Source organism: Desmodus rotundus, chromosome 4, assembly GCF_022682495.2.
Source record: "Desmodus rotundus isolate HL8 chromosome 4, HLdesRot8A.1, whole genome shotgun sequence".
Lineage (NCBI taxonomy): Eukaryota > Metazoa > Chordata > Mammalia > Chiroptera > Phyllostomidae > Desmodus > Desmodus rotundus.
This window is the reverse complement of record NC_071390.1, coordinates 79,045,696-79,068,435: the sequence shown is the minus strand read 5'-3', so window position 1 is coordinate 79,068,435 and position 22,740 is coordinate 79,045,696. Positions and strand designations below refer to the sequence as shown.

General features: G+C 41.0%; 1 protein-coding gene across 5 annotated transcripts in view; it reads right to left on the bottom strand.

Moving 5' to 3' along the window:
• The window catches only part of GPAT3 (glycerol-3-phosphate acyltransferase 3), an 89,285-nt gene that overhangs the window by 48,794 nt on the left and 17,751 nt on the right, over window positions 1–22,740 (bottom strand). For 2 of the 5 annotated variants that reach the window (XM_045183641.2, XM_024574900.3), the window contains exons 2-3: window positions 16,051–16,339; window positions 5,333–5,399 (exon numbers count right to left, since the gene is read on the bottom strand). In XM_045183641.2, coding sequence (XP_045039576.1) covers window positions 5,333–5,399; window positions 16,051–16,191 — 208 coding nt within the window. In that variant the 5' untranslated portion in view covers window positions 16,192–16,339. The other 3 variants (XM_024574899.3, XM_045183639.2, XM_053922689.2) reach the window with 3 other exon arrangements.

Genomic DNA, 22,740 nt, shown 5'->3' with positions numbered 1-22,740 from the left:
ACAGAATCTATTTATTTGTATTGTTTGTGACTCACATACCCCAGCAAGGGCAAAGGGAGGGCTTTATTTCTGACTGTTGTTGGCTTTTGGTTGGTAACCATTCAAAATGTCCTAATATCATAATGCAATTGTAGTGGAATTAGTCTTGAGCATGAGAATGACATAATTAATTACATTCATTACAAATATAATCAAAATCACTAACTGATTTAAGTTTGATAGCATAAGTCCTGGAAATCAGTCAGATACCCAAAGAGTGAGGCTGGTGGTGCCTGGCACTACTTACACCAGAGTAAAATAAAAGTTGCTAAAATCTCCTCAGACCACATCTCAGGGTCTGAAGAGATGAATTTGTTCTATGGCTGGAGTGGTGAAGGCTCAGTTGACGCGAGGAAGCAAAGGAACCTTCTCTTTGCTGTGTTTGCCCTCTAGCACATCAGCTGTCCAGGACAAAAACGGGTAGAGGATAACTCTATATTCCCTACCAAAGCTGAATGTTACTTGAAGGGGGTAAAAAAGATTCATCTTCATCAGTGTATTAACAATGAGGAAAAGTCGCACACCTAGGAGAGGAAGGTGTAATAACAGAGCTTCTTTAAGAGATCTTACTTATGATCATACCTGAAGTTCAACAACTTAGAGAGGTTTTTTGTTTTGTGTTTTTTTAGAGAGAGACAGAGAGAGAGAGAGAGACATCAACTTGTTGCTCCACTTATTTATGCATTCATTGGTTGATTCTTGCATGTGCCCTGACTGGGGATCAAACCCGCAACCTTAGCATATCAAGAAAATGCTCTAACCAAGTGATCTACCCAGCCAGGGCTAGAGAGCTTTTTTAATAGAAGACATAGTAGAATATGGCTAAAGACAGAAGAGAATTATTTAATCACAAAAATGATATTTCCCTAGGTTTACCTTTCCGTTGGCTTACTCAGTAGAAGCACAGAAGAAATATCATGCAAGAGTGGGAGACTTGATGTGTTTCCAAAAATGTGCTTCACCAAGTTAAAAAGAGCAGCAGAAGGAATTTGTTGGTGCAGAAAATAAATATAACTGTGTTCCGTGTTTAGCTAATCTCTTCCTCTCAGTTCCACAAAACTATCATTGGCACTGTATAATTTAGAAAGATATCTTGAAATCGCTCCCTCACTCCTGGGAGCCTTGGCCTACCTATGACCCTGGCCTAAACTTTGACTGTCTCAACTCAGCCTTGTGTTGTTGTTGGCTGCAGTACAGAGACATGACGCTCCGAAGGCCAAAGATTGCACCAGCCAGACACAGAGTACTCAGTGTATTTCATCACCCTCCGGCAGACATCTAGGATTGAAATACCACCTCTCGCTGACTCCAAACACCGGCATGTACCAACAGGGCACTCACCCTGGAGCAGGGCTACCTAAGCAGGAGGATGAGAGCAGAGGTGCATACCATGCACAGTTGTGGGATTAAGAGAGATGAAAGCAGCACATGTCAGAGCCTAAATTAGATCTCACATTGTCTTCTGCTTATACACCTATTTTGGCATTTATCACAGTGGTCTGTTGGATGCCTGTCTCCCTACAGGAACCATGTGTTAGTCACCTTTGGATCCCCAAATAATCCTGTAAGGATCCCCTTATGGGTAGAAAATGTCCAATAACTGCCACTCTTTCACTTCCACTTCCACTCTTCCCAGAGGTACCATTGGAAAGACAAAGACCAAAAATAGAAAAGACAAATGCATGACAAAAAAAACCCAACATATGAAAATATTCGCTTCCATATAAGCTAAAAAAACTAAACCAATGTTACTGGTCACCCCACCTACTGATTTTTTTAATCTTCTTAACCTGTCAAACTGAAATATCTTGTGCCCTTTTAAATTCATAACCCAAGACATGCACCACCACCACCACCCCAACCTACAGGGCCCCATAAATGGTCATCAATGAAACCCCGAATTCTCACCAAGTGCAACAGAAAACCAACAATAAAGTTTGTTCTCTCCTTGAAACATAGGGTACACATTAAAAAAATACACCCAACACAGAAAAACAAAAAATTAGCAGATCTGCTGAGAGAAAGGTATCTGGCAGTAATAAGAGGATATCTAATCTTTGTAGAAATATTTTCAGTGGTAATACTTTGGTGTTTATGTAGACACCACAAAAACTCCACTAGTTGTTTTAATCATTTGAACATAATAATGAATTATACAAAAATGCACAGATGTTTTCACTCAAATGTTATTTTTAAAATATGCTACAATATAAAATTTCTACAATTCCTCTTAGACAAGCCTCCAGAAGATAAATTTCTCCTAGTGTTTAACATTTTGACCTTTCCCAAATTATATGGGCACAAAATTGTCCCAGCAATTATTTTTGAAAATTACATAAAGACGTAATCCTTTAACTAAATCTAGTGATTCATTTCTTCCTAATGTTATAGCCACTACTCCCATAGAATTCTACTTCCCTACAAACCTGCTGCTTTAAACAATTCTTCAAATTCTTTCAAAAGGGAGTTTGGGGGATAAAAGCAAAGCACACAAGTAAAAGCAGGGACTGGTTAAATCAATTGATTTGTTAACTCACTTCTAACAAAACTTAAACAAGTTCCACAAGCAAAATATAGCCAGAGACGTTGAAATAAAGAAAAACTGACTGTAACCAAAGGGGAGGGGGAATGGGATAATGCGGTGGGGGAAAAAAGGGGTGGGTCATCAAGGAACGTGTATGAAGGACCAATGGACAAAGCCAAAGGGGGGTAGGATCAAGGGTTGGGGGTGGGGATGGGTGGGGCAGGGAGAGTGATGGGGGGGTAAATGGAGACAACTGTACTTGAACTACAATAAAACAAATATTTTCAAAACTTTAAAAAATAGAGACAGGCTGGGAGAACCAAGATGGCGGCGTAGGTAGACACACTGCCCCTCCTCGCACGACCAGAACTGACAGAGAATCGAACGGCAAGGGGGTCCGACACCAAGGAAATAAAACATAAACATTCATCCGGACCGGTAGGAGGGGCAGAGACAGGCACCGGGGTGGAGAGGACTTGCTTGGCTGTGGCGGGACTGAGACTGGCGGAGTGTGGCACGAACGGAGCAGGCAGTCCGACCACTAGCAGACCCTGCGGCCCCACATTCCCGCAGATAAACCGAGAGGGCCGGACTCAGAGTGGCGGAGAACAGGGCAGGCAGAGCAGTGGGTAGCACCCTGCAGCCCCACATTCGTGCACAGATAAACTGGACGAATGGTGGGGAGCGAAGCAGACCACCCAACCCAGTGCTCCAGCTCGGGGAAATAAAGCCTCAAACCTCTGATTGAAAACGCCCGTGGGGGTTGGGGCAGCAGCAGGAGAGACTCCCAGCCTCACAGGAGGTCCTTGGAGAGACCCACAGGGGCCTAGAGTGTGCACAGGCCCACCCACTCGGGAACCAGCACCGGAGGGGCCCAGTTTGGTTGTGGGTATCAGGGTGAAGGATTGAAATCCAGAGGAGAGTGAAGCGGGTACCATTGCTCCCTCCCGGCCCCGCCCCCACGTACGGCGTCACAAACCAGCGTTACCCTGCCCCGGTGAACACCTAAGGCTCCGCCCCTTAAAGTAACAGACGCGCCAAGACAAAAAAAAAAAAAAAAAAAAATGGCCCAAATGACAGAACACTTCAAAGCTCCAGAAAAAATACAACTAAGCGAGGAAGACATAGCCAACCTATCGGATGCACAGTTCAAAACACTGGTTATCAAGATGCTCACAGAATTGGTTGAATCTGTTCGAAAACCAGATGAAAAAATGAAGCCTATGCTAAGAGAAACAAAGGAAGATGTACAGGGAACCAATAGTGATGCGAAGGAAACTGGGACTCAAATCAACGGTGTGGAACAGAAAGAAGAAAGAAACATCCAACCAGAAAAGAATGAAGAAACAAGAATTCGGAAAAATGAGGAGAGGCTTAGGAACCTCCAGGACATCTCGAAACGTTCCAACATCCGAATTATAGGGGTGCCAGAAGGAGAAGAGGAAGAACAAAAAATTGAAAACTTATTTGAACAAACAGTGAAGGAGAACTTCCCTAATCTGGCAAAGGAAATAGACTTCTGGGAAGTCCAGGAAGCTCAGAGAGTCCCAAAGAAGCTGGACCCAAGGAGGAGCACACCAAGGCACATCACAATTACATTACCCAAGATTAAACGCAAGGACCTGCATCCAAGATAACTGTATCCAGCAAAGCTATCACTTAGAATGGAAGGGAAGATAAAGTGCTTCTCAGATAAGGTCAAGTTAAAGAAGTTCATCATCACCAAGCCCTTACTATATGAAATGTTAAAGGGAGTTACCTAAGAAAAAGAAGATCAAAAATAGGAACAGTCAAAATGACAGCAAACTCACAGTTATTAACAACCACACCTAAAACAAAAACAAAAGCAAACTAGGCAAACAACTAGAACAGGAACAGAACCATAGAGATGGAGATCACATGGAGGGTTGTCAATAGGGGAGTGGGAGGGGGAGAGGGAGGGAAAGGTACAGAGAATAAGTAGCATAGATGATAGGTGGAAAATAGACAGGGGGAGGGTAAGAATAGTGTAGGAAATGTAGAAGCCAAAGAACTTATATGTATGACCCATGGACATGAACTATAGGGGGGGAATGTGGGAGGGAGGGGGTGGGTAGGATGGAGTGGAGTGGGGGGGAATAGCATAATCAATAAATATATTAAAAAAATAAAAAATAAATGAAAGTTTAATATGTAAAAAATAACTACAGGGTGGGGCAAAAGTAGGTGTACTTTTAAAAAAAGAGAGAGAAAAAAATTAAACAAGTTCCTTTACTACAGGACTTTTCTGACCGTTTGTTACTGTGCAATACTACTCTCCCAAAGGAAGGTGTTGTTTATGATTCCCAAGCTTATTTCACAGGGGAGTTATTTTATTTCATGTATTAACACTTAGTTTTAGCAAGAAAGAGTATTCTGAGGAACATACTTTGAGAACCACAAATTAGAATAAAGTGTTAATAAAACCTCAAAAATAGTTTTAACTCCTAGGTAGTACAGTTACCCTTTTTTTTAAGCCATTGACTGCATCTTTAAAACCATGAACAATGCATGCCTTTACAAGTACACTATAAGAACACATAGGTAAACAGCAATATTACCTTCTTTACAGTAACAACTCATTCAACACTCAAGCAGCTGCTATTTTGAACAGAATTATGAATAATCCAAGGCCTACAGAATGCAATGCTCTATGCATATTTCAAGTTCAAATTGAGTAGATGTAAATGGGTTATTTTATTCATCACATTTTTGGATATTTTAACCATTATGATGAAAAGAAAGACTCACCAACAGAAGCTGAGTTTTTAAGAACCGACTCCTTTGGGGCTCCTCTTTCAATTCGTAGTGTGGCCCACTGTTTAAAAACAAGATGTATTAATTTAAACTCTTCCATAGGCAGAGTGTAGCATACTTTAAACCATGCTTATTTGGAAGTGAAATTAAACATTAAGCCCTGGTGCTACTTGAATTAAAGAGATCCCCCAGTGAATCTCTGATGTAGCTCTATTTCAAGTCCCAGGTATGCTCTTGTTTTAGTTACTGATAATGCCCTCATAGTAGCGGGAAAAGATCAAGTTTACCCATTTAAACCCCTCACTCACACCTGGTACCCCAATAAATTACTCCTTGAAAAGGTCGTGAAGCATGTTGGGCAAGAGCGAACGTTATGGCATTAAGACTATCTGAGTTTAAAGTTACTTAATCACTTTAGGCCTCAGTTTCCTCATCTGTGAAGTGAGGATATTTCCTATCCCATAGGGTTTGCTACGAGGATTAAATGAGATTGACACATATAAAAACCCAGGACCCAAAGAATAATTATTCTTTTCATAGCAAATTAGGCACTCAACGGTAAGACACACTCAAAGAGGCTTAAATGCCTGCATCAAAGATAAGCTTGAAAAAGAAGACAGGGTGAGGGATGAAAAGCTGAAAAGAATCAGTGAAGTTGGTAACTAAAGAACTCATCTGCAAATGGTCATATTTTAAAATGCACAGGGAAAATGTTATGTTTATGAGGAACCACAGGTTTGAAAGAAGCTAAGGGGAGGAAAAATCAACCTCCATATTGTTTTCAATGTATATAGGGCTGTATAGAAATATTTCAAGATGTAATATTTTTTCTTTAAACTTTTTTAATGCATTTTCAAAATTATCTACCATTAATATGATAGTTCAATAACTATAAATTAACTTTGTTGACAGCATTTCAGAAAATCCCAATGGCTATTTTTCTAGTTTAGAAAAGAAGCCATTAAAATATTATTTAGATGATTACAATTTTAGAAGCTAACCCTGACTAAATTGACTGATTTGAGGTGGGGGTGAGGGGAAGTGCAACATAAGAGGTAAAACACATTGTAATAATTATAATTAGAACTTAAGCACCCTCAAAGGACAAAAATAATTTATTAAACATGTCAAGACAAAAATGTCAGTTATTGCTAGGCTCAAAGAGATTAAACAGAGAGATAAAAATAACAATTTCAAATAAATAAGAAAATAAACTGATAGAGAATAAATAACCTAAAACACATACATGAAGGTCAGAGAGTAAGGCATGCTCTGACTACGCCAGGATCCCTGCACAACATTCCAAACAGGCAAGTAAGAACATGCCATTTGTGCTTAGAGAAGAGCCTATAAATAGAGGCCTAATCTAGACTTCAAGTGTCAAATCACAAATGATAATAAGACTCAGTCTTAATTTGGTGGCTTCTTTTTCTTTTCTTTGATGACTTAAACACTAGACCTCCCACGTTTTCTCAGTAGAGGTCAAGGTTTATTTCTACAGTTTTTCTTTTAATTTGTTATTTTATTTATTGGTTTTTAGAGAAAGAGAGGAAAACACTGATTTGTTTTTCTACTTATTTATGCAGTCATTGGCTAATTCCTGTGTGTGCTCTGACCAAGGATCAAACCTACAACCTTGATGTATAGGGACAATACTCTAACTGACTGAGCTACTCAGCCAGGGTTTTATAGTTTTTTAATTTAAAGCTTTGGTACTTATATCATTTACAAGTAGACCAAAAATGTGATTAAAATAAAATCTTATAAACAATCACTATTAACTTTGGAGCTCAGTATTTTTATTAAAGTTGTCTGATTATGTATTTTATATAATAGTAATTACTTTTAACTAGGACAATTATTTCACGCTCATGATGGAAAATATTGATATTTTGTAGTTGTTATGGGTTGAATTTTGCCCCCCCACCAAGATCATATGTTGAAGGCTTAACTCCCCGCACATCAGAATCTAACTGTATTTGGAGATATGACCTTTAAAAAGGTGAACCTATTACAGTGAGGTCTTTAGGGTGAACCCCAATACAATCTGCTCAGTGCCCTTATAAGAGGAAGAAATCTGGATGAACAAAGAGATACCAGGGATGCACACGCAGAGGAAAGGTCATGTGAGAACATAGCAAAAAGACAGCCATCTGCAAGACAAGGAGAGAGGCCTCAGGAGAAACCAACTTGCCACCACCTTCATCTTGAACTTCTAACCTCCACAACTATGAGGAAATAAATTTCTGCTTAAGCCAACCAGTCCATGGTACTTTGTTATGGCAGCCCAAGCAAACTAACACAGGGGCATCACTCACTGTTGATAAATTATCTCTGTGAACCTCCATTCCCCAATCTACCAATGGTAGTGATAATAAACCCTATCTCAGAGAGTTGTTATAGAATTAAGTTAAATGAAAATCATGGTGCCTTGCTAGTTTTTCCTTCTTATTACTTTCTGTCATAAATAGCCATGGCTTCTAGTACATTTGCTGTATTTCCAACATCAGGTATAATAATTGAGTATTATAATAAGAGGTGTCATAACCATCTGAGAATTATTGACATGCCTTTAAAAAAGTAGAAAAACATGGTGGACAGAAAATAAGGTCAAGAGAAAGAATACTACTTAAAGTAAATGGCAGGAATTTTCTGCTCTGAGTATGTATGCTAACCCATCAAAAATTTGAAGGTAGGTTAAATTTTAGCCACATAGAAGAAGAAGAAAATCAAAGAGTTTTTGAATTCAAACTTTTTGAATTCAAAAGCAAACACCTACTATGCATCAAGTGCTTTTATTTACCTTTCCTCATTGAATCTGTACAGTAACTCTAGGAGGCATATTTCTCTATACACGTCGAAACAGGTTGAGGTGGTAGGTGACCGGCCCAAGGTTACAGGGACAAAAATTTGAATGAACTTATTCATGCTTCCATCTTATTCCTCAAAAGTTGTGGAAAAAGTTAGTCTATTAATATTTACTATCTGATTAGATAATTGAATAACATTCCCCTACCTTCTTTTCCATCAATCCTATATTCTCTTCACATTCTTTATTTCCTTCTAATCTTAGGCCAATGAATAGCAATCCTTCACTACCCTCACCCCTATCATATAAATACCTTTCAGGGTTGACAACGGCATTTTTTTTTTCTTTAATCCTCACCCGAAGATATATTTAAATTTTATTTTTTTAAGATTTTTATTTATTTACCTTTAGAGAAAGAGGAAGACAAACACCAATGTGAGAGAGAAACATCAATCAGTTGCCTCTCATACATGCCCCAACCAGGTATTAAACCCACAGACCAGGCATGTGCTCTGACCACGTACGTATACAAGCAGCAACCTTTCACTTTGCAAGGCAATGCCCAGGCAACTGAGCCATACCAGTCAAGACTGTCTATTGAGTTTAGAGAGAGAGGATGAGTGAGAGAGAGAAACACTTTGGACTTCTGGCCAAGATGGAGGTGTAAATAGATACACTGTGCCTCCTTGCACAACAAAAAGAAGGACAACAACAAATTTAAAAACAAAAAATAACAAAAACTGCCATAAAATAGAACTATATGGAAGTCCAACAACCAAGGAGTTAAAAGAGAAACATTCATAAAGACTGGTAGGAGGGCTGGAGATGGGAAGCCAGAGCAGAGAGGACTCCCAGCAAGGCAGTGGCTGGCGGACCAGGCGGTCCCACATTTGCATGCAGATAAACTAGGAGAACAACTGGGGAGCGAAACAGACCACAAAACCCAGGGTTCCAATGAAGGGAAATAAAATCCTGTGGGGGTTGGGGCAGGGGGAGAAACTCCCAGCTCACAGGAGAGTTCATTGGAGAGACCCACAGGGTCCTAGAACATACGCAAAACCACCCACCTAGGCCAGAAGGGCCCAATTTGCTTGTGGGTAGCAGGGGAAAGTGACTAAAAGCCCGCTGAGAGCTGAACAAGAGGCATTGCTCCCTCTTGGATCCCTCCCCCACATACAGTGTCACAAGACATCAACTTAGATTACCCCGACCTGACAAATATCCAAGGCTCCACCCCCTACAGTGTAACAGCCATGAGAGAGAAAAAAATATGGCCCTAATGAAAGAACAGATCAAAGCTCCAAAAATAGAACTAAGAGATGAAGAGATAGCCAACCTACCAGATGCACAGTTCAAAACACTGGTAATCAGGATGCTCACAGATCTGATTGAGCTCGACCACTAAATGGAGGAAAAAGTGAAGGCTACACAAAGTGAAATGAAGAGAAGTGTATTCAGAACCAACAGTGCAGGGAAGGAAACTGGGACTCAAATCAATGATTTGAAGCAAAGAGAAGAAATAAACATTCAACCAGAAAAGAATGAAGAAACAAGAACTCAAAAAAATGAGGAGAAGCTTAGGAACCTCCAGGACAACTGTAACCATTCCAACATCCTAATCATAGGGGTGCCAGAAGAAGAAGAGAAAAAGCAAGAAATTGAAAATTTATTTGAAAAAAATAATGAAGAACTTCCCCAATCTGGCAAAGGAAATAGACTTCCAGGAAGTCCAGGAAGCTCAGAGACTACCAAAGAAGCTGGACCCAAGGAAGAACACACCAAGGCACATCATAATTACATTACCCAAGATTAAAGATAAGGAGAAAATCTTAGAAGCAGTAAGAGAAAAGGACACAGTTACCTACAAAGGACTTCCCGTAAGACTGTCAGCTGATTTCTCAAAAGAAACTTTTCAGGCAAGAAGGGATTGGAAAGAAGTATTCAAAGTCATAAAAGGCAAGGACCTACGTCTAAGATTACTCTATCCAGGAAAGCTACCATCTAGAATGGAAGGTCAGATAAAGTGCTTCCCAGATAATGTCAAGTTCAAGGAGTTCATCATCACCAAGCCCTTATTATATGAAATGTTAAAGGGACTTATCTAAAGAAAATAAGAAGATCAAAACTACGAACAGTAAAATGACAACAAATTCACAATTATCAACAACTGAATAAAAAAAAACAAAAACAAAAACAAACTAAGCAAATGACTAGAACAGGAACAGAAACACAGAAATGGAGTTCACACAGGGGGTTATCAGCAGAAAGGGGGCAGGGGGAGAATGGGGGAATAGGTACAAGGAATAAGAAGCATAAATGGTAGGTACAAAATACACAGGGGGCGTTAAGAACAGTATAGGAAATGGAGAAGCCACAGAACTTGTATGTAGGACCCATGGATATGAACTAAGGAGGAGAAATGCGGGTGGGAGGGGCATTGCAGGGCACAGAGGAATAAAGGGGGGGAAAATGGGACAACTATAATAGCATAACCAATAAAATATATTTTTAAAAATTATATCAAGTTTAAAAAAAAAGAAAGAAAAATGTCAATGTTAGAAACATAGATCAGTTGCCCCCCTTACGTGCCCTGACCAGGGATCAAACTGGCAACCTAGGTATATGTCCTGACTGGGAATCGAACCTGCAACCTTTTGGTGTTCAGCAACCCAGGCAGGGAGACAACAGCATTTTCAACCTTTAATCTATGCTCCTCTCTAATAAAATAGAAACTTCACACATACCCTTCTAGAAATTCAGCTATATATACCCTACCGTCCAAATGGATCACTCTCTCATGCCCTCAGCCAAAAATTTTACTTTTTATAGTTTGTATTCTTAAAATAATTTTCCCTATATAATTATAATATTCCTTAGAAACTGTTATATAGACCTTGAAAGTCACTAGTTTAGAGAATCACTAAACTTCTAAGAATTTAAGTCTTGTCCTCAAGTAGCTTGCTTATCAGGGGCTTATGTACTCATCTAGAGATATTCAGCAATGCAGAAGGCAACACGCAGTATGTGCTCAATAAATATTACCTGAAATGATGAGCACCTAAGAAAGAGTCAGAGAAGAGCATAAAGCTGGATCAGTTACTTGACAAATAGCAATTACTACAATCAGCTATTCAGAAGGCACCCCACACACATTTCGACGTCTAGAATTTGAGTTTATGGTCATGAAAAAAGCCATCCGCTGTCAATAAAACTTAGAAAAGGAAACACATAATGTACAAAACTAAATGACCTTTTAAATGGTATGCAGATTGTAACCAAGAAAACTTGAGAAATTTCAAATTCCAATGAAAGAACCTATAGAATGTTCTTGGTCCTGGAATGCAAAAAAAAAAAAAAAACCAAAAAACAAAAAACCCCAGATCAGTAGAGAACATACTAAGTAGCAGGAAGGGCTGGGCCTTGAATGGAATCTACAAAAATGCAGGGTATTTCTCCAGAACTAAAGATGTTCTAATACTAAATACTAACAAAGATGTTCTCTTTTTTGTTGTTGTTTTTATAAAACTTGTTTCTGAAACAGGAATAATTTATTGAAGTATAATTCATAGACAATAAATTACATATTTAAGGTGTGCATTGATAAGTTCTGACCTATGTGTACACAAAACCATCACTAACAAAGATGTTCTAGTATTAAGCAACCAGTACAATTTTTAAGGGAACTATCCCTATAGTCAGGAAAAACAATCCACTATACTAACCCCCACCTAACAGAAAGGCCTTTGAAATACCTAATGCTGTTCCAGTGGAAGGATCAAAAGCACTGGGTTGCCATTTTCGTCTCCTATGCCTAAAGCAGACATCACCATGGGATCATTACTCTTTCCTAGTGAGCCCCCTACTTCTTCCAAACACAGGCACTCCAGGCAGCTTCAATCCACAAGTCAGAGTTGGTTCACAAAATGAATCCCCATCCTAATTCCATATATGCCAAGCTTCTCTCTAACCTAATAACTTAGTCTTGGCAAGAAGGGTGGTTCTTTATGCTACCACTGTCTCTTCCGAGCTAAGTGGCGTATCTCCCACTACAATTTAAAAACTGGTGTTCTTGCCCTGGCTGGTGTGGCTCAGAGGATTGAGTGCTGGCCTGTGAACCAACGGGTTGCTGGATAGATTCCCAATCCTGACACATGCGTGGGTTGCCAGCTAGGTCCCCAGTAGGGGGAACTGGAGAGGCAATCACACATTGATCCTTCTCTCCCTCTTTCTTCCTCCCTTCCTCTTTCTCTTTTTTTAAATAATATATTTTATTGATTATACTATTAGTTGTCCCATTTCCCCCCATCTATTCCCTTCCACCCGGAATACCCCATCCCACCCACATTCCCCCCCTTTAGTTCATGTCCATGGGTCATACATATAAGTTCTTTGGCTTCTACATTTCCTATACTATTCTTACCCTCCCCCTGTCTATTTTCTACCTACCATTTATGCTACTTATTCTCTGTACCTTTCCCCCCTCTCTTCCCCTCCCACTCCCCTGTTGATAACCCTCCATGTGATCTCCATTTCTGTGGTTCTGTTCCTGTTCTAGTTGTTTGCTTAGTTTGCTTTTGTTTTTGTTTTAGGTGTGGTTGTTAATAACTGTGAGTTTGCTGTCATTTTTACTGTTCATATTTTTTATCTTTTTTTTTCTCAGATAAGTCCCTTTAACGTTTCATATAATAAGGGCTTGGTGATGATGAATTCCTTGAACTTGACCTTATCTGAGAAGCACTTTATCTTCCCTTCCATTCTAAATGATAGCTTTGCTGGATAGAACAATCTTGGATGCAGGTCCTTGCCTTTCATGACTTGGAATACTTCTTGCCAGCCCCTTCTTGCCTCTAAGGTCTCTTTTGAGAAATCAGCTGACAGTCCTATGGGAACTCCTTTGTAGGTAACTGTCTCCTTTTCTCTTGCTGCTTCTAAGATTCTCTCCTTATATTTAATCTTGGGTAATGTAATTATGATGTGCCTTGGTGTGTTCCTCCTTGGGTCCAGCTTCTTTGGTAGTCTCTGAGCTTCCTGGACTTCCTGGAAGTCTATTTCCTTTGTCAGATTGGGAAAGTTCTCCCTCATTATTTGTTAAAATAAGTTTTCAATTTGTTGCTCTTCCTCTTCTCCTTCTGGTTCCCCTATGATTAGGATGTTGGAATGTTTAAAGATGGCCTGGAGGTTCCTAAGCCTCTTCTCATTTTTTTGAATTCTTGTTTCTTCATTCTTTTCTGGTTGAATGTTTCTTTCTTCCCTCTGGTCCACACCGTTGATTTGAGTCCCAGTTTCCTTCCCGTCACTGTTGGTTCCCTGTACATTTTCCTTCATTTCACTCAGCATAGCCTTCATTTCTTCATCTAATTTATGACCAAATTCAACCAATTCTGTGAGCATCCTGATTACCAGTGTTTTGAACTGTGCATATGATAGGTTGGCTATCTCTTCATCGCTTAGTTGTATTTTTTCTGGAGCTTTGATCTGTTCTTTCATTTGGGCCATTTTTTTTTTTTGTCTTGGGGTGCCTGAGCCACGAGAGGTTAAGTGCCTAAGGCAGGTTCTGCTGAAAGGACCTATGCGCCAGACTGTCTCAGCACGTGCAGGTAAAAATGCTGGAAGAACTTCTCCCCGTGTAAAAAGTCTACCCGCATCCATACAACTGCAGTTCCTCGGAAAAAAGTACGTTCTCAGTGGAAGGGATCACTGCTCTTTTCTTTCCAAGTTTTCCGCCTGCCGCATTCCTTCCCTCCCTCCCTCCCTCTTTCTCTAAAAATAAATAAAATATATTTTTTTAAATTGGTGTTCTTGAGAGTTTGCTTAACAAAGAGTACATCTCTGAAAGTCTCTTCAAGTGTAGATGGACAAAAAAAGAAAACTTGAGGCCTTGCCACACTGAAGGCCAGTGTTAGACCAGAGATATCTCTTCTAAGCATAATAGTTATTTGCCAGGCTGAAGCCAACTGCTGGCCTCTCCCTGGACATATCTTTAGCTGTAGCTTGAATTAATAAAGCAAGAAATACAGGAGTCAGCCAGCCCCTAGAAGCCCATCTGCGGAATTTATCCTCACTCCATCCTTACTTGGCATATAAATCCCAAAGACATTGCTGTATGGGAAAACAGTTCAATCATATCAGAGTCTTGAGAAAGAGTGAACACCAGCTGAAGAGGATCATGTGCTATGAGGACAATATTCTGAAGAAGTCTAACAATAAGAGGCAGCTAAGACATTCACAGCATAGTTCACAGCAAGTTCAGAGTATGAAGTCAATAAGAACGGTTCAAAACTGCAAAATATCTACCAAGTAGAAACAAAAGAACTTTCAAAATATGAGAGCTGAGGATGAAGAATCAAATATAACTTCAAAGACTAGACAGAAAAATAGCCACAAACGTTTTGTAGTAAGACAGGAGATTATCAGCAGGTAGAAGAGATATGCAGGATATTAGTAGGTAGAAAATTAGCAGGTCATCTCCAGTTATGAGATTAGCAGGTTGAAGATATATAAATGGGAGCCCCCTGAAGGCTGAGGAAAAAACCAAGTCCCAGGACAGATAGAAAGGCAGAGGCCCAGCTGGTATGGCTCAGTGGATTGAGCGCTGACCTGTGAAACAAAGGGCTTCCAGTTCAATTCCCAGTCAGGGCACATGCCTGGGTTGCAGGCCAGGTTCCCTGGTGTGGGGCATGCAAGAGGCAACCAAACACTGACGCTTCTCTCCTTCTCTTTTTCCCTTCCTTACCCTCTGTCTAAAAATAAATAAATAAAATATTTTTTAAAAAAAGAAAATAAGGGCAGAAAAATGAGAACCCACATTATAAGTTAGAGAAACAAAGATGCTAGACTCTAAATAATATTATTATTCTTTTAACAGTAGCAAACACTTATATAGCACATAACATGTCCCAGCACCCTTTTAAGATGGCTGACATATTTTAACATACTTAAACAATCCTATGAAAATAGGTGGTATTGTTTCTCCTATTTGATAGATGAGAAAAACAAGGCACAAGAAGTAGGTGATTTCCCTAAGGCCATATATTGAGAAGCAGTGCTGGGATTTGGGTATCAAATCTAAGCAAATCTGCACCCAAAGTCTGTACCTAACCACTAGGCAAACACACCTCCTCTGTTAGGACCTCTTCATTCAAGCCAACCACTGAACTCTGAGTCTAAATTTCCTTATCTGTATAAAAGGAGGATAATAAGTGCCCTCCCTACCTTCCCAGGCTTTGGAGAACACTTGATGAGATAGTAAACAGGAAAGCCTTTGTAATTTAAAAAATCTCTGTATAAGTGGGAGCTGCAGTTGTTCCCCACCAGGCCCACCTGCATCTAAAACCTTTACAGAATTTGGAAAGAAGAGTATAGGGAGAGCTGAGGTCAAATAAGACACATTTCCATGATAGTTAAAGTGCCATCGATTAGATAAAATTCCTATGACTCCGTTAAAATATAATCAGATTTTTTTTTACCATTCAGCAATTGGTTTCTTACCTTGAGCATAAACATCATGCCTTAGAACATGAAAGGACCTCTGAAATCTGGGGCTGTAAAAACCTTGGTGAGGTGACAGTTGCACTGCTTAATGGATAAAAAGAAATCCCATGATATAAAGGGGAACCGCAGTTAATCCAATTAGTAAAAATAATAATAGAACAAGAAGTGGGGTAGTTGTGCCTTCAAGAAGAGGAAAGATAGGGTGGTCCAGTGGTCTCAGCCTGGATTTCTCCAGCTCTGCAGAAGCTGTCTTCCCTTTAGAGCAGAGAGGGTAAACCAAAACGCGCACCAGACCACTGACCTTCAGAACTTGGTCCCCTCTCAGCTAGGCTCTGTCCTCGGCCCCCACCACCCTGGGTTCTCTCTCAAGTCCTCTGAGGTACTGGAACGCTGCATCCCTGTGGGCACTCACCTCTAAAGTTTTCACCAGAATCTTTATGTAGATCTCAGAGATGCCCAAAGACACCCCGAAGGCCGAAGGCAGGAGGATGAAGACAAGCACCAGCGTCAGCCAGGTGTAAAGGATCTTCCCAGCCAGCTCTGCGCCCTCCATGTCCAGGAGCACCCTTTCCGGAGGGGTCCCGGAGGAGGTCCGAGCGCGACTGCTGTCCCTGTCCCTAGGCAGTCTTAAGGCAGCTCCAGGAGCAGAGGCGAGGAGTCCGGCCTGGAAAATCAGCGCCGCAGTCTCCCAGCGCTCACTTCTGCAGGGAAAAAAAAAAAGAGAGAGTGGAGGAAGGGGAAGAGGGAGGGAGGGTGAAAGAGGTAGAGAGGGGAGGAGAGAGAGGAAGGAAGGAAAAACTTTCAGAACAACTGCAATTTCCTCAATTTCCTTCCTTCCCTTTTGGGCTCCTCCTCTTGCCGGCAGATTAACTCTCCCCTGGAGGCCCAGACTAGCCCTAAAGCCACCACACCACATGCAGAGCTGGTAGCACCGACCAGAAGCAAGATAGGGTGACACCGCAGCAACACAGAGGAACGCGCCCCACCCTGTGTCTGATTTCCTCTGGGTGGCGGTCGCGACTACCCAGTGGATGACTCACGGAGGCCCTTTGGAAGGAAGGATCCCTGCAAACTCACCGCACCACAACACACCAGCCGTTGGCTGAACTGGCGTCAGGCCCAGGACTGTGCTGGTGGCTGGTGGCCCACGGCAGCGGGACGCCCTATTTCTGCGCGCCGCCCTCGCCCCACCTCCTCCGCCACCCAACCCTGAACATCCAAGGTTGACACGCTTGGAGAGTGCCGCAGCCTCCTGGGTGACCTCCTGTGTCCCCTTGCCCCGCCTCCCCCAGCACTCTCAGCAAGAATCCCTTAGGGAGCAGAATTTTCATCTCCAAAATGTTCGCATTTTATTCAACCCCTAAAATGAACTATTGACGTGCCTGGACGCTTGAGAAGGTCTTGTTTGTGTGGGTGTAAAACGACTTCTTGCCAGGACTTTCAGGGAAAGGGAAATGCATAGGGCGCTGCCCAGCTACGTTTACGCCTCTCCCAGTTCTACCACATCTTCGCCTCCTTTCCCTGCGGAACTGAGCTTATCAGAGCGGTGTGGAAAGCTCTCTCCCCGAGTTGCCTACTCCTCTCAGCCGCAGTCTTCCGGGCACAGAAATCTTTCAGCTGAGGGTTGCTCTATTCTTGGGGTAAAATCCAACCACAGATCCCTCCCCGCCTCTCCCCCGTTCACCCAACACTCAAGTGCACTGAAAGCTGCAGAAAACCGCCAGGCAAGCCTTGAGCAAGCTGACAGAGCCTCCTGGATATTATCCCCACACTGCTACCTTGCTAGCATGAATTAGAACAAAGGGCAAAACCCTGTATAGGTCTCTACTTCACTGCAGAGTCCATGTCCCTTAGAGAAGTGATCTGATTTTAAGAATGAACATGAGAATTGGGATGTTGGGAGTGCAGTAGACAAGAAAATCACTGCCAAGGTTTTCCAGATCACCACTAAATGGGACCAAAATTTCATACAGGTCTTTTTCAGGTGTTATTTAAAGCTGGAAAAACTCGGAGGGCCAGCAAAATGAATGGAAACTGTTGATGGCAAATACTGCAAAGAAAGTGGCCCCTGCCCAGGGTGTGGAGAAAGTGGGAAAGCAGAAAGGATTAGAGAAGCCCAACCGCAAATACTGTAAATGATTGTCCTCTGCACCTCCTGCCAGCTAGGTATCACAAACCCCCTCTCCCACTGAGGAGAAAAAGATAACTTGGTCGTAAAAACCAAGTAATGAGTGAAGAAGTTCAAGCACTTGGTTTCTCAAAATTAAGCTTCCGCCAGCTTACAAAAACAAGGACAGCACAATTGCCAAAATCTTTTGAAAGTCCTTGCTGAAAATAAACATGGATTTAGCACAAAACCTCAAAAATTATACTGACTCACTTAACACTATATGTTCAGGCCCTTTTTTATTTCCTAAGGAATGCTGAATGATTGTACCAAAGTTTACCTAACAAAGTCCCCATACAGGCAACTTCCTGTAAGGATAGCCTCTTTCTGCCCATCCAGACACAGGTGCTGCCTGCCCACAATCTACAATGATTACTGTTGCTCATAACCAAACTCCATGAACTAGTTTTGGGCTTTTTGTTTATTTGTTTTGTTTTACTATGATGGAAGAAATGTTGTCCAACACATTGGTGGAATGGTAATAGTGTAGAATTTGGAGTCTTAGATTGACTCTAGCACAGACACACAAATTTGAGCAATTCATTTAGTCCTTCTATGCTTCAGCCTTCTCATAAGTAAAACAGATTTTTTTTTAGGGTCAAATGTGATTGCTTTGTGAACAACAAAGCTCTGTGCAGAGATCAGAAGGTGGCCTGGTACAACACAAAGCTCTCCATCTTTTTCTCACCTAAAACTCAGGAGAGTCAAGATAGGCTCACTTTTGCAATGATGAGGAAGGGAGGGGGAAAGAGAAGGAATGCTGGAGATCCCACCGCTCCCTTTCACTCACCTCACCCCTCCCCTCTCCTTCTCCCCTTGAAGCTCTTTCAATCAAACCTAAGTAGGATCCTCCCTGCCTTCCGGCTACATTCCCTTCACTTATTGTATTAATTTTCTAGGGTTGTCTTAACAAATTATCGCATATTTAGTAAATTGCAACAACAGAAACTTATTCTCTCAGTTCTGAAGGCCAGAAGTCTGAAATTAAGGTATCTGCTGAGTCAGGTTCCCTCCAAGGGCCCTAGTGGAGAACCTTTCCTTGCTTCCCTCCAGCTTCTGGTGGCTCCCAGAGTTTCTTGGCTTGGGTTTGCATAACTCCACTCACTGCCTGTCTTCACATGGCCTTCTTCCTATGTCTTTTCTTCCCTCCTCTTTAAAGACATTTATCATCTTATATTTAAGGCCCTCCCTTATCCAGGATAATCTCATTTGAAGATTCTTGCTTACTCTACAAAAACCTTTTTTCGAAATAAGTCACATTTACAGGTACAGGCATTAGGATTTGGGCATACCTTTTGGGAGGCTACAATTCAACCCACTATTCTTTTTTTTTTTTTTTTTTTTAATTTAGATGTTATTTATTTATTTTTAGAGAGAGGAAAAGAGAGAGAGAAAGAGAGGGAAAGAAACATCAGTGTACGATTGCCTCTATGCACCCTTACTTGGGGACCTGGCCCACAACCCAGGCATGTGCCCTGACTGGGAATCAAACCAGTGACCCTTTGGTTCGCAGGCTGGCACTCAATCCTCTGAGCCTTATCAGCCAGGGCAAACTTTTTTAACTTAATAAGAGAATCCGTTGCTCAGTTTGAGTTTGAAAAACAGTAATACACTATTAATAATAACTGTAACCCAAAAAGAGTGGTCTGGTCACAATGCCAACTGCAACCTTTTAAGAAAGCTCTTTATGAAATTGGTTGCTCTTCTATTACCTGGTGACCTCTGCTTAAAGTGAGCTGGTATCCATTTGTCAACCCACTATTCTTACCATCTCTGTAAACTAAGATTAATACACCTACCTAAAAAGGTTGTTATTGGGGTTGGAGGTTATATATTTAAAATTTAGCTCATAATAAATATTTAATAATGAGGTTTTTCATTTTCCATATGCTATTGAACCAAAGTTCATGAATCTAACATTTCAAAGAGCCAAACACAAAATTTCAAGAGTTTGGAGGAAGGAGAGATTTATTGATAGAGAAGGTGCCAACTGAGAAGATGGGAGATCTAATGGTGCCTCACATCCACCTTGCTTGATAGATCAGATTAAGGGATTTTTTTAAATTTATTTTTTCTATATTTTGTTTTTGTTTTTTAAGATTTTATTTATTTATTTTTAGAGAGGATGAAAAGGAGGAGAAAGAGGGGAAACATCAACATGCAAGAGAAACATCTATGGGTTGCTCTCGCATGCCCCCAATGGGGAACTGGCCTGCAATCCAGGCATGTGCCCTGACTAGGAATCAAACAGGCAGTCTTTTAGTTTGCAGGCTGGCACTCAAGCCACTGAGCCACATCAGCCAGAGTTAAAGGATTTTAAGGGGTCAGAGGAAACAGGTACGCAGAAGTGCTGGTGGGGCAAGTTTTAATTGGAAATCCTTGGAACATGGCCATTTATGGTAAATGGGTATCCATTCCAGGTGTTCCTAGACAACAAGACCTTGGTTTCTGAAAGGGTTCCAGTGTTCAAGTTACTTGCTGGTCTTTTGGTTCCTTATGGTGTGTGTGTGGGGGCAGGGGGCAGGGTGGGTGGAGACTTCTGTTTCGGGTGCAGCCAGAGGTCAAAATTCTCTACTCTACACAAGCTTTAGCTGCATGACTTGCAGTTTTGGTCTATTGTCTCTGAAAAGCAATTCAGTATCTTGTTAAACAGGACAGGACCACTGGTTTTTCCATTACAAGTACAATCCTGTTTTTCACATGTTGTCCTGGTATATATTTTAATAACGCTTCCTTTCACTCTCAAAAATGTCCTGGTTTGAGTGACAAATCACACGGTTCCTTTATGCTTACATAATTTCTAAGATCCCTTCCAGTCCTAAAATATTAGATTCTTTGACAAAACTGTCAAGTCCATGATGACCCCTTGTCAATATGTGAGACAATATGTAGTTGTATTGAAGAATGACGAAAAGGAATCAACATCTAGTCCATAACTTCTCAAACTTCACTGTGGGTAGGTATGCCTGGGGCTTTTGTTAAATGCAGATTCTTAGTCAGTAGGGCTGGGAGGGGGATGAGATTCTGTATTTCAGTGAACTCTCAGGTAATGCTGATGTTGGTCTATAGACCCACCCTGAGTAGCAAGCCTATAGAGTATATACAAAGAAGGGAGTGTTACATTTAACTGATATCAAAAGTCCATGGGATCCTGGTAAGTTTCTGGGAGGCCAACATAAAAAAGAAATGATTCCAAAGAGTTGGCCCTTACCCAAGGACTGGTATTTCCATCTTCTTTCTTCTTCTGCTTTGACAGAAAGTGTGGGCAATGGCAACAGAGGTGCTTAGACTAAAAAGCTTTGGGCAAATACAAGTACCCTCATGAATAGATGCCAATGGCAAATAAGATATCATAATTTGAGCCAAGTTACAAATATTGATTTAATTTAAGAGGTCGGTTAGAACAGAGAAATCCAGGTGAAGCAGGTTGCTAAAGCATTTCTTGCTTCCATTCTCTCTTTGAGACCTCTCTTTTCTCTGACTTCACAACTTTCTTGGATCTTCATCATATCCTGCCTTGATTTATGTATTTGCTTCATCAGGAACCACATATTCACCTATAACTCCCTGCCTATATTCCACTCCTTCTTTATCTACCTGCACAGAATTTTACTTCATGCCACACTATTGTTCAAAGACTCCCTAATAGTAAAAAATTAAAGTCCAACTATCAAATATCTTAGGTAAAATCTTGAAGCACTCCAACTTTAACTTCTGTCACAGCCCAACAAAACCTTTCTCACCTTCCCCTGGTTTCTGCAGGATATCTTCTTCTCTGGGTCCCTGATCCTGTCACAATGCTCTCCCCTTAACCCCCACTTCCTGCACACCTTTCTCCTGATCTCTCATTCAAACATTACTCATTCCAGGGCTTAGGGTTCCAGAATGGGGATCCTGCCAGTTGCTGAGATGTCTATTCTGATGATGCATTCCAGAACTGGGGAAATAACCACAGGATAAATTTGGGGACTCATTGGGCCCACTGTTAGATGGACCTGAGCTAAAACTCCATTGTTTACCATAGGCTCCTATTTTCACTAATAGAGCAGAATGACACTTTGGGTCTCTAGGAGTTAGTGTCAATTTAGAAACAGTGAACAATATTCCCTGGAGAGTCTGATTATTTCCCTTTATTCAAAGTACAGTAACCCTGGTAAATGGCCATTTGTTCTGTGGATGAAAAATGGGCCACATACTAAACCTAACAAGCTCAGGAAAGGCTATCATGGAAAGCATGACAAACTCAGAGACCTAAAGTAACCACAAAGGATAATCTGAAATTAAAACTTCCTAACTAAAAGTGAGTCATGGTGGGTAGTCTTGTCGTAGGCTAGTATTTTCCTTGACAAAGGTCAAACTTTGCTGTAAGTGAGCCTATTATCTTTTTGCATCTATGACAACATACCTTTGGAATGTCAGGGTGTGCAGACCCCTGCAGTCACTGCAACTGAGCAAAAGACTACAAAAACCCCTCACTGTTATTGTTGTTTTAAATATTGACTGTTAACTATCCTATACCCACTTATGTAAAAGAGGTATGTGTCTATTCCTTTTACTTTTTATACAGTCCCAGGGATTTTGCCCCACCCTCGCTTTCTCCCACCTCCCTTATTTATCACCAGTGGATTTCATGTAACCCCCATATGTCTCCTCCTTTCATTATAATGTATAAAATAAGGTGCAAAACTGCCATTCTCTGCAGCATTTTCTCAATTTGTTCAGATTTTGCTTCCCAGCAATTGTCATCAGTTTGGCTTAAATAAACTCAAAAATTCAAAGAGGTTCGGACATTTCTTATTTTTACAGTCTCTTTAAGGAAGACTGGGAGACAGATTAACAGTATAAAACTTTAGCAGTCCTCAAGGACTGGTTCTGGGTCTACAAACTGGTTCAAGTTTGGAAATTAACTGATGGACCATGACTATCTATTTAGGA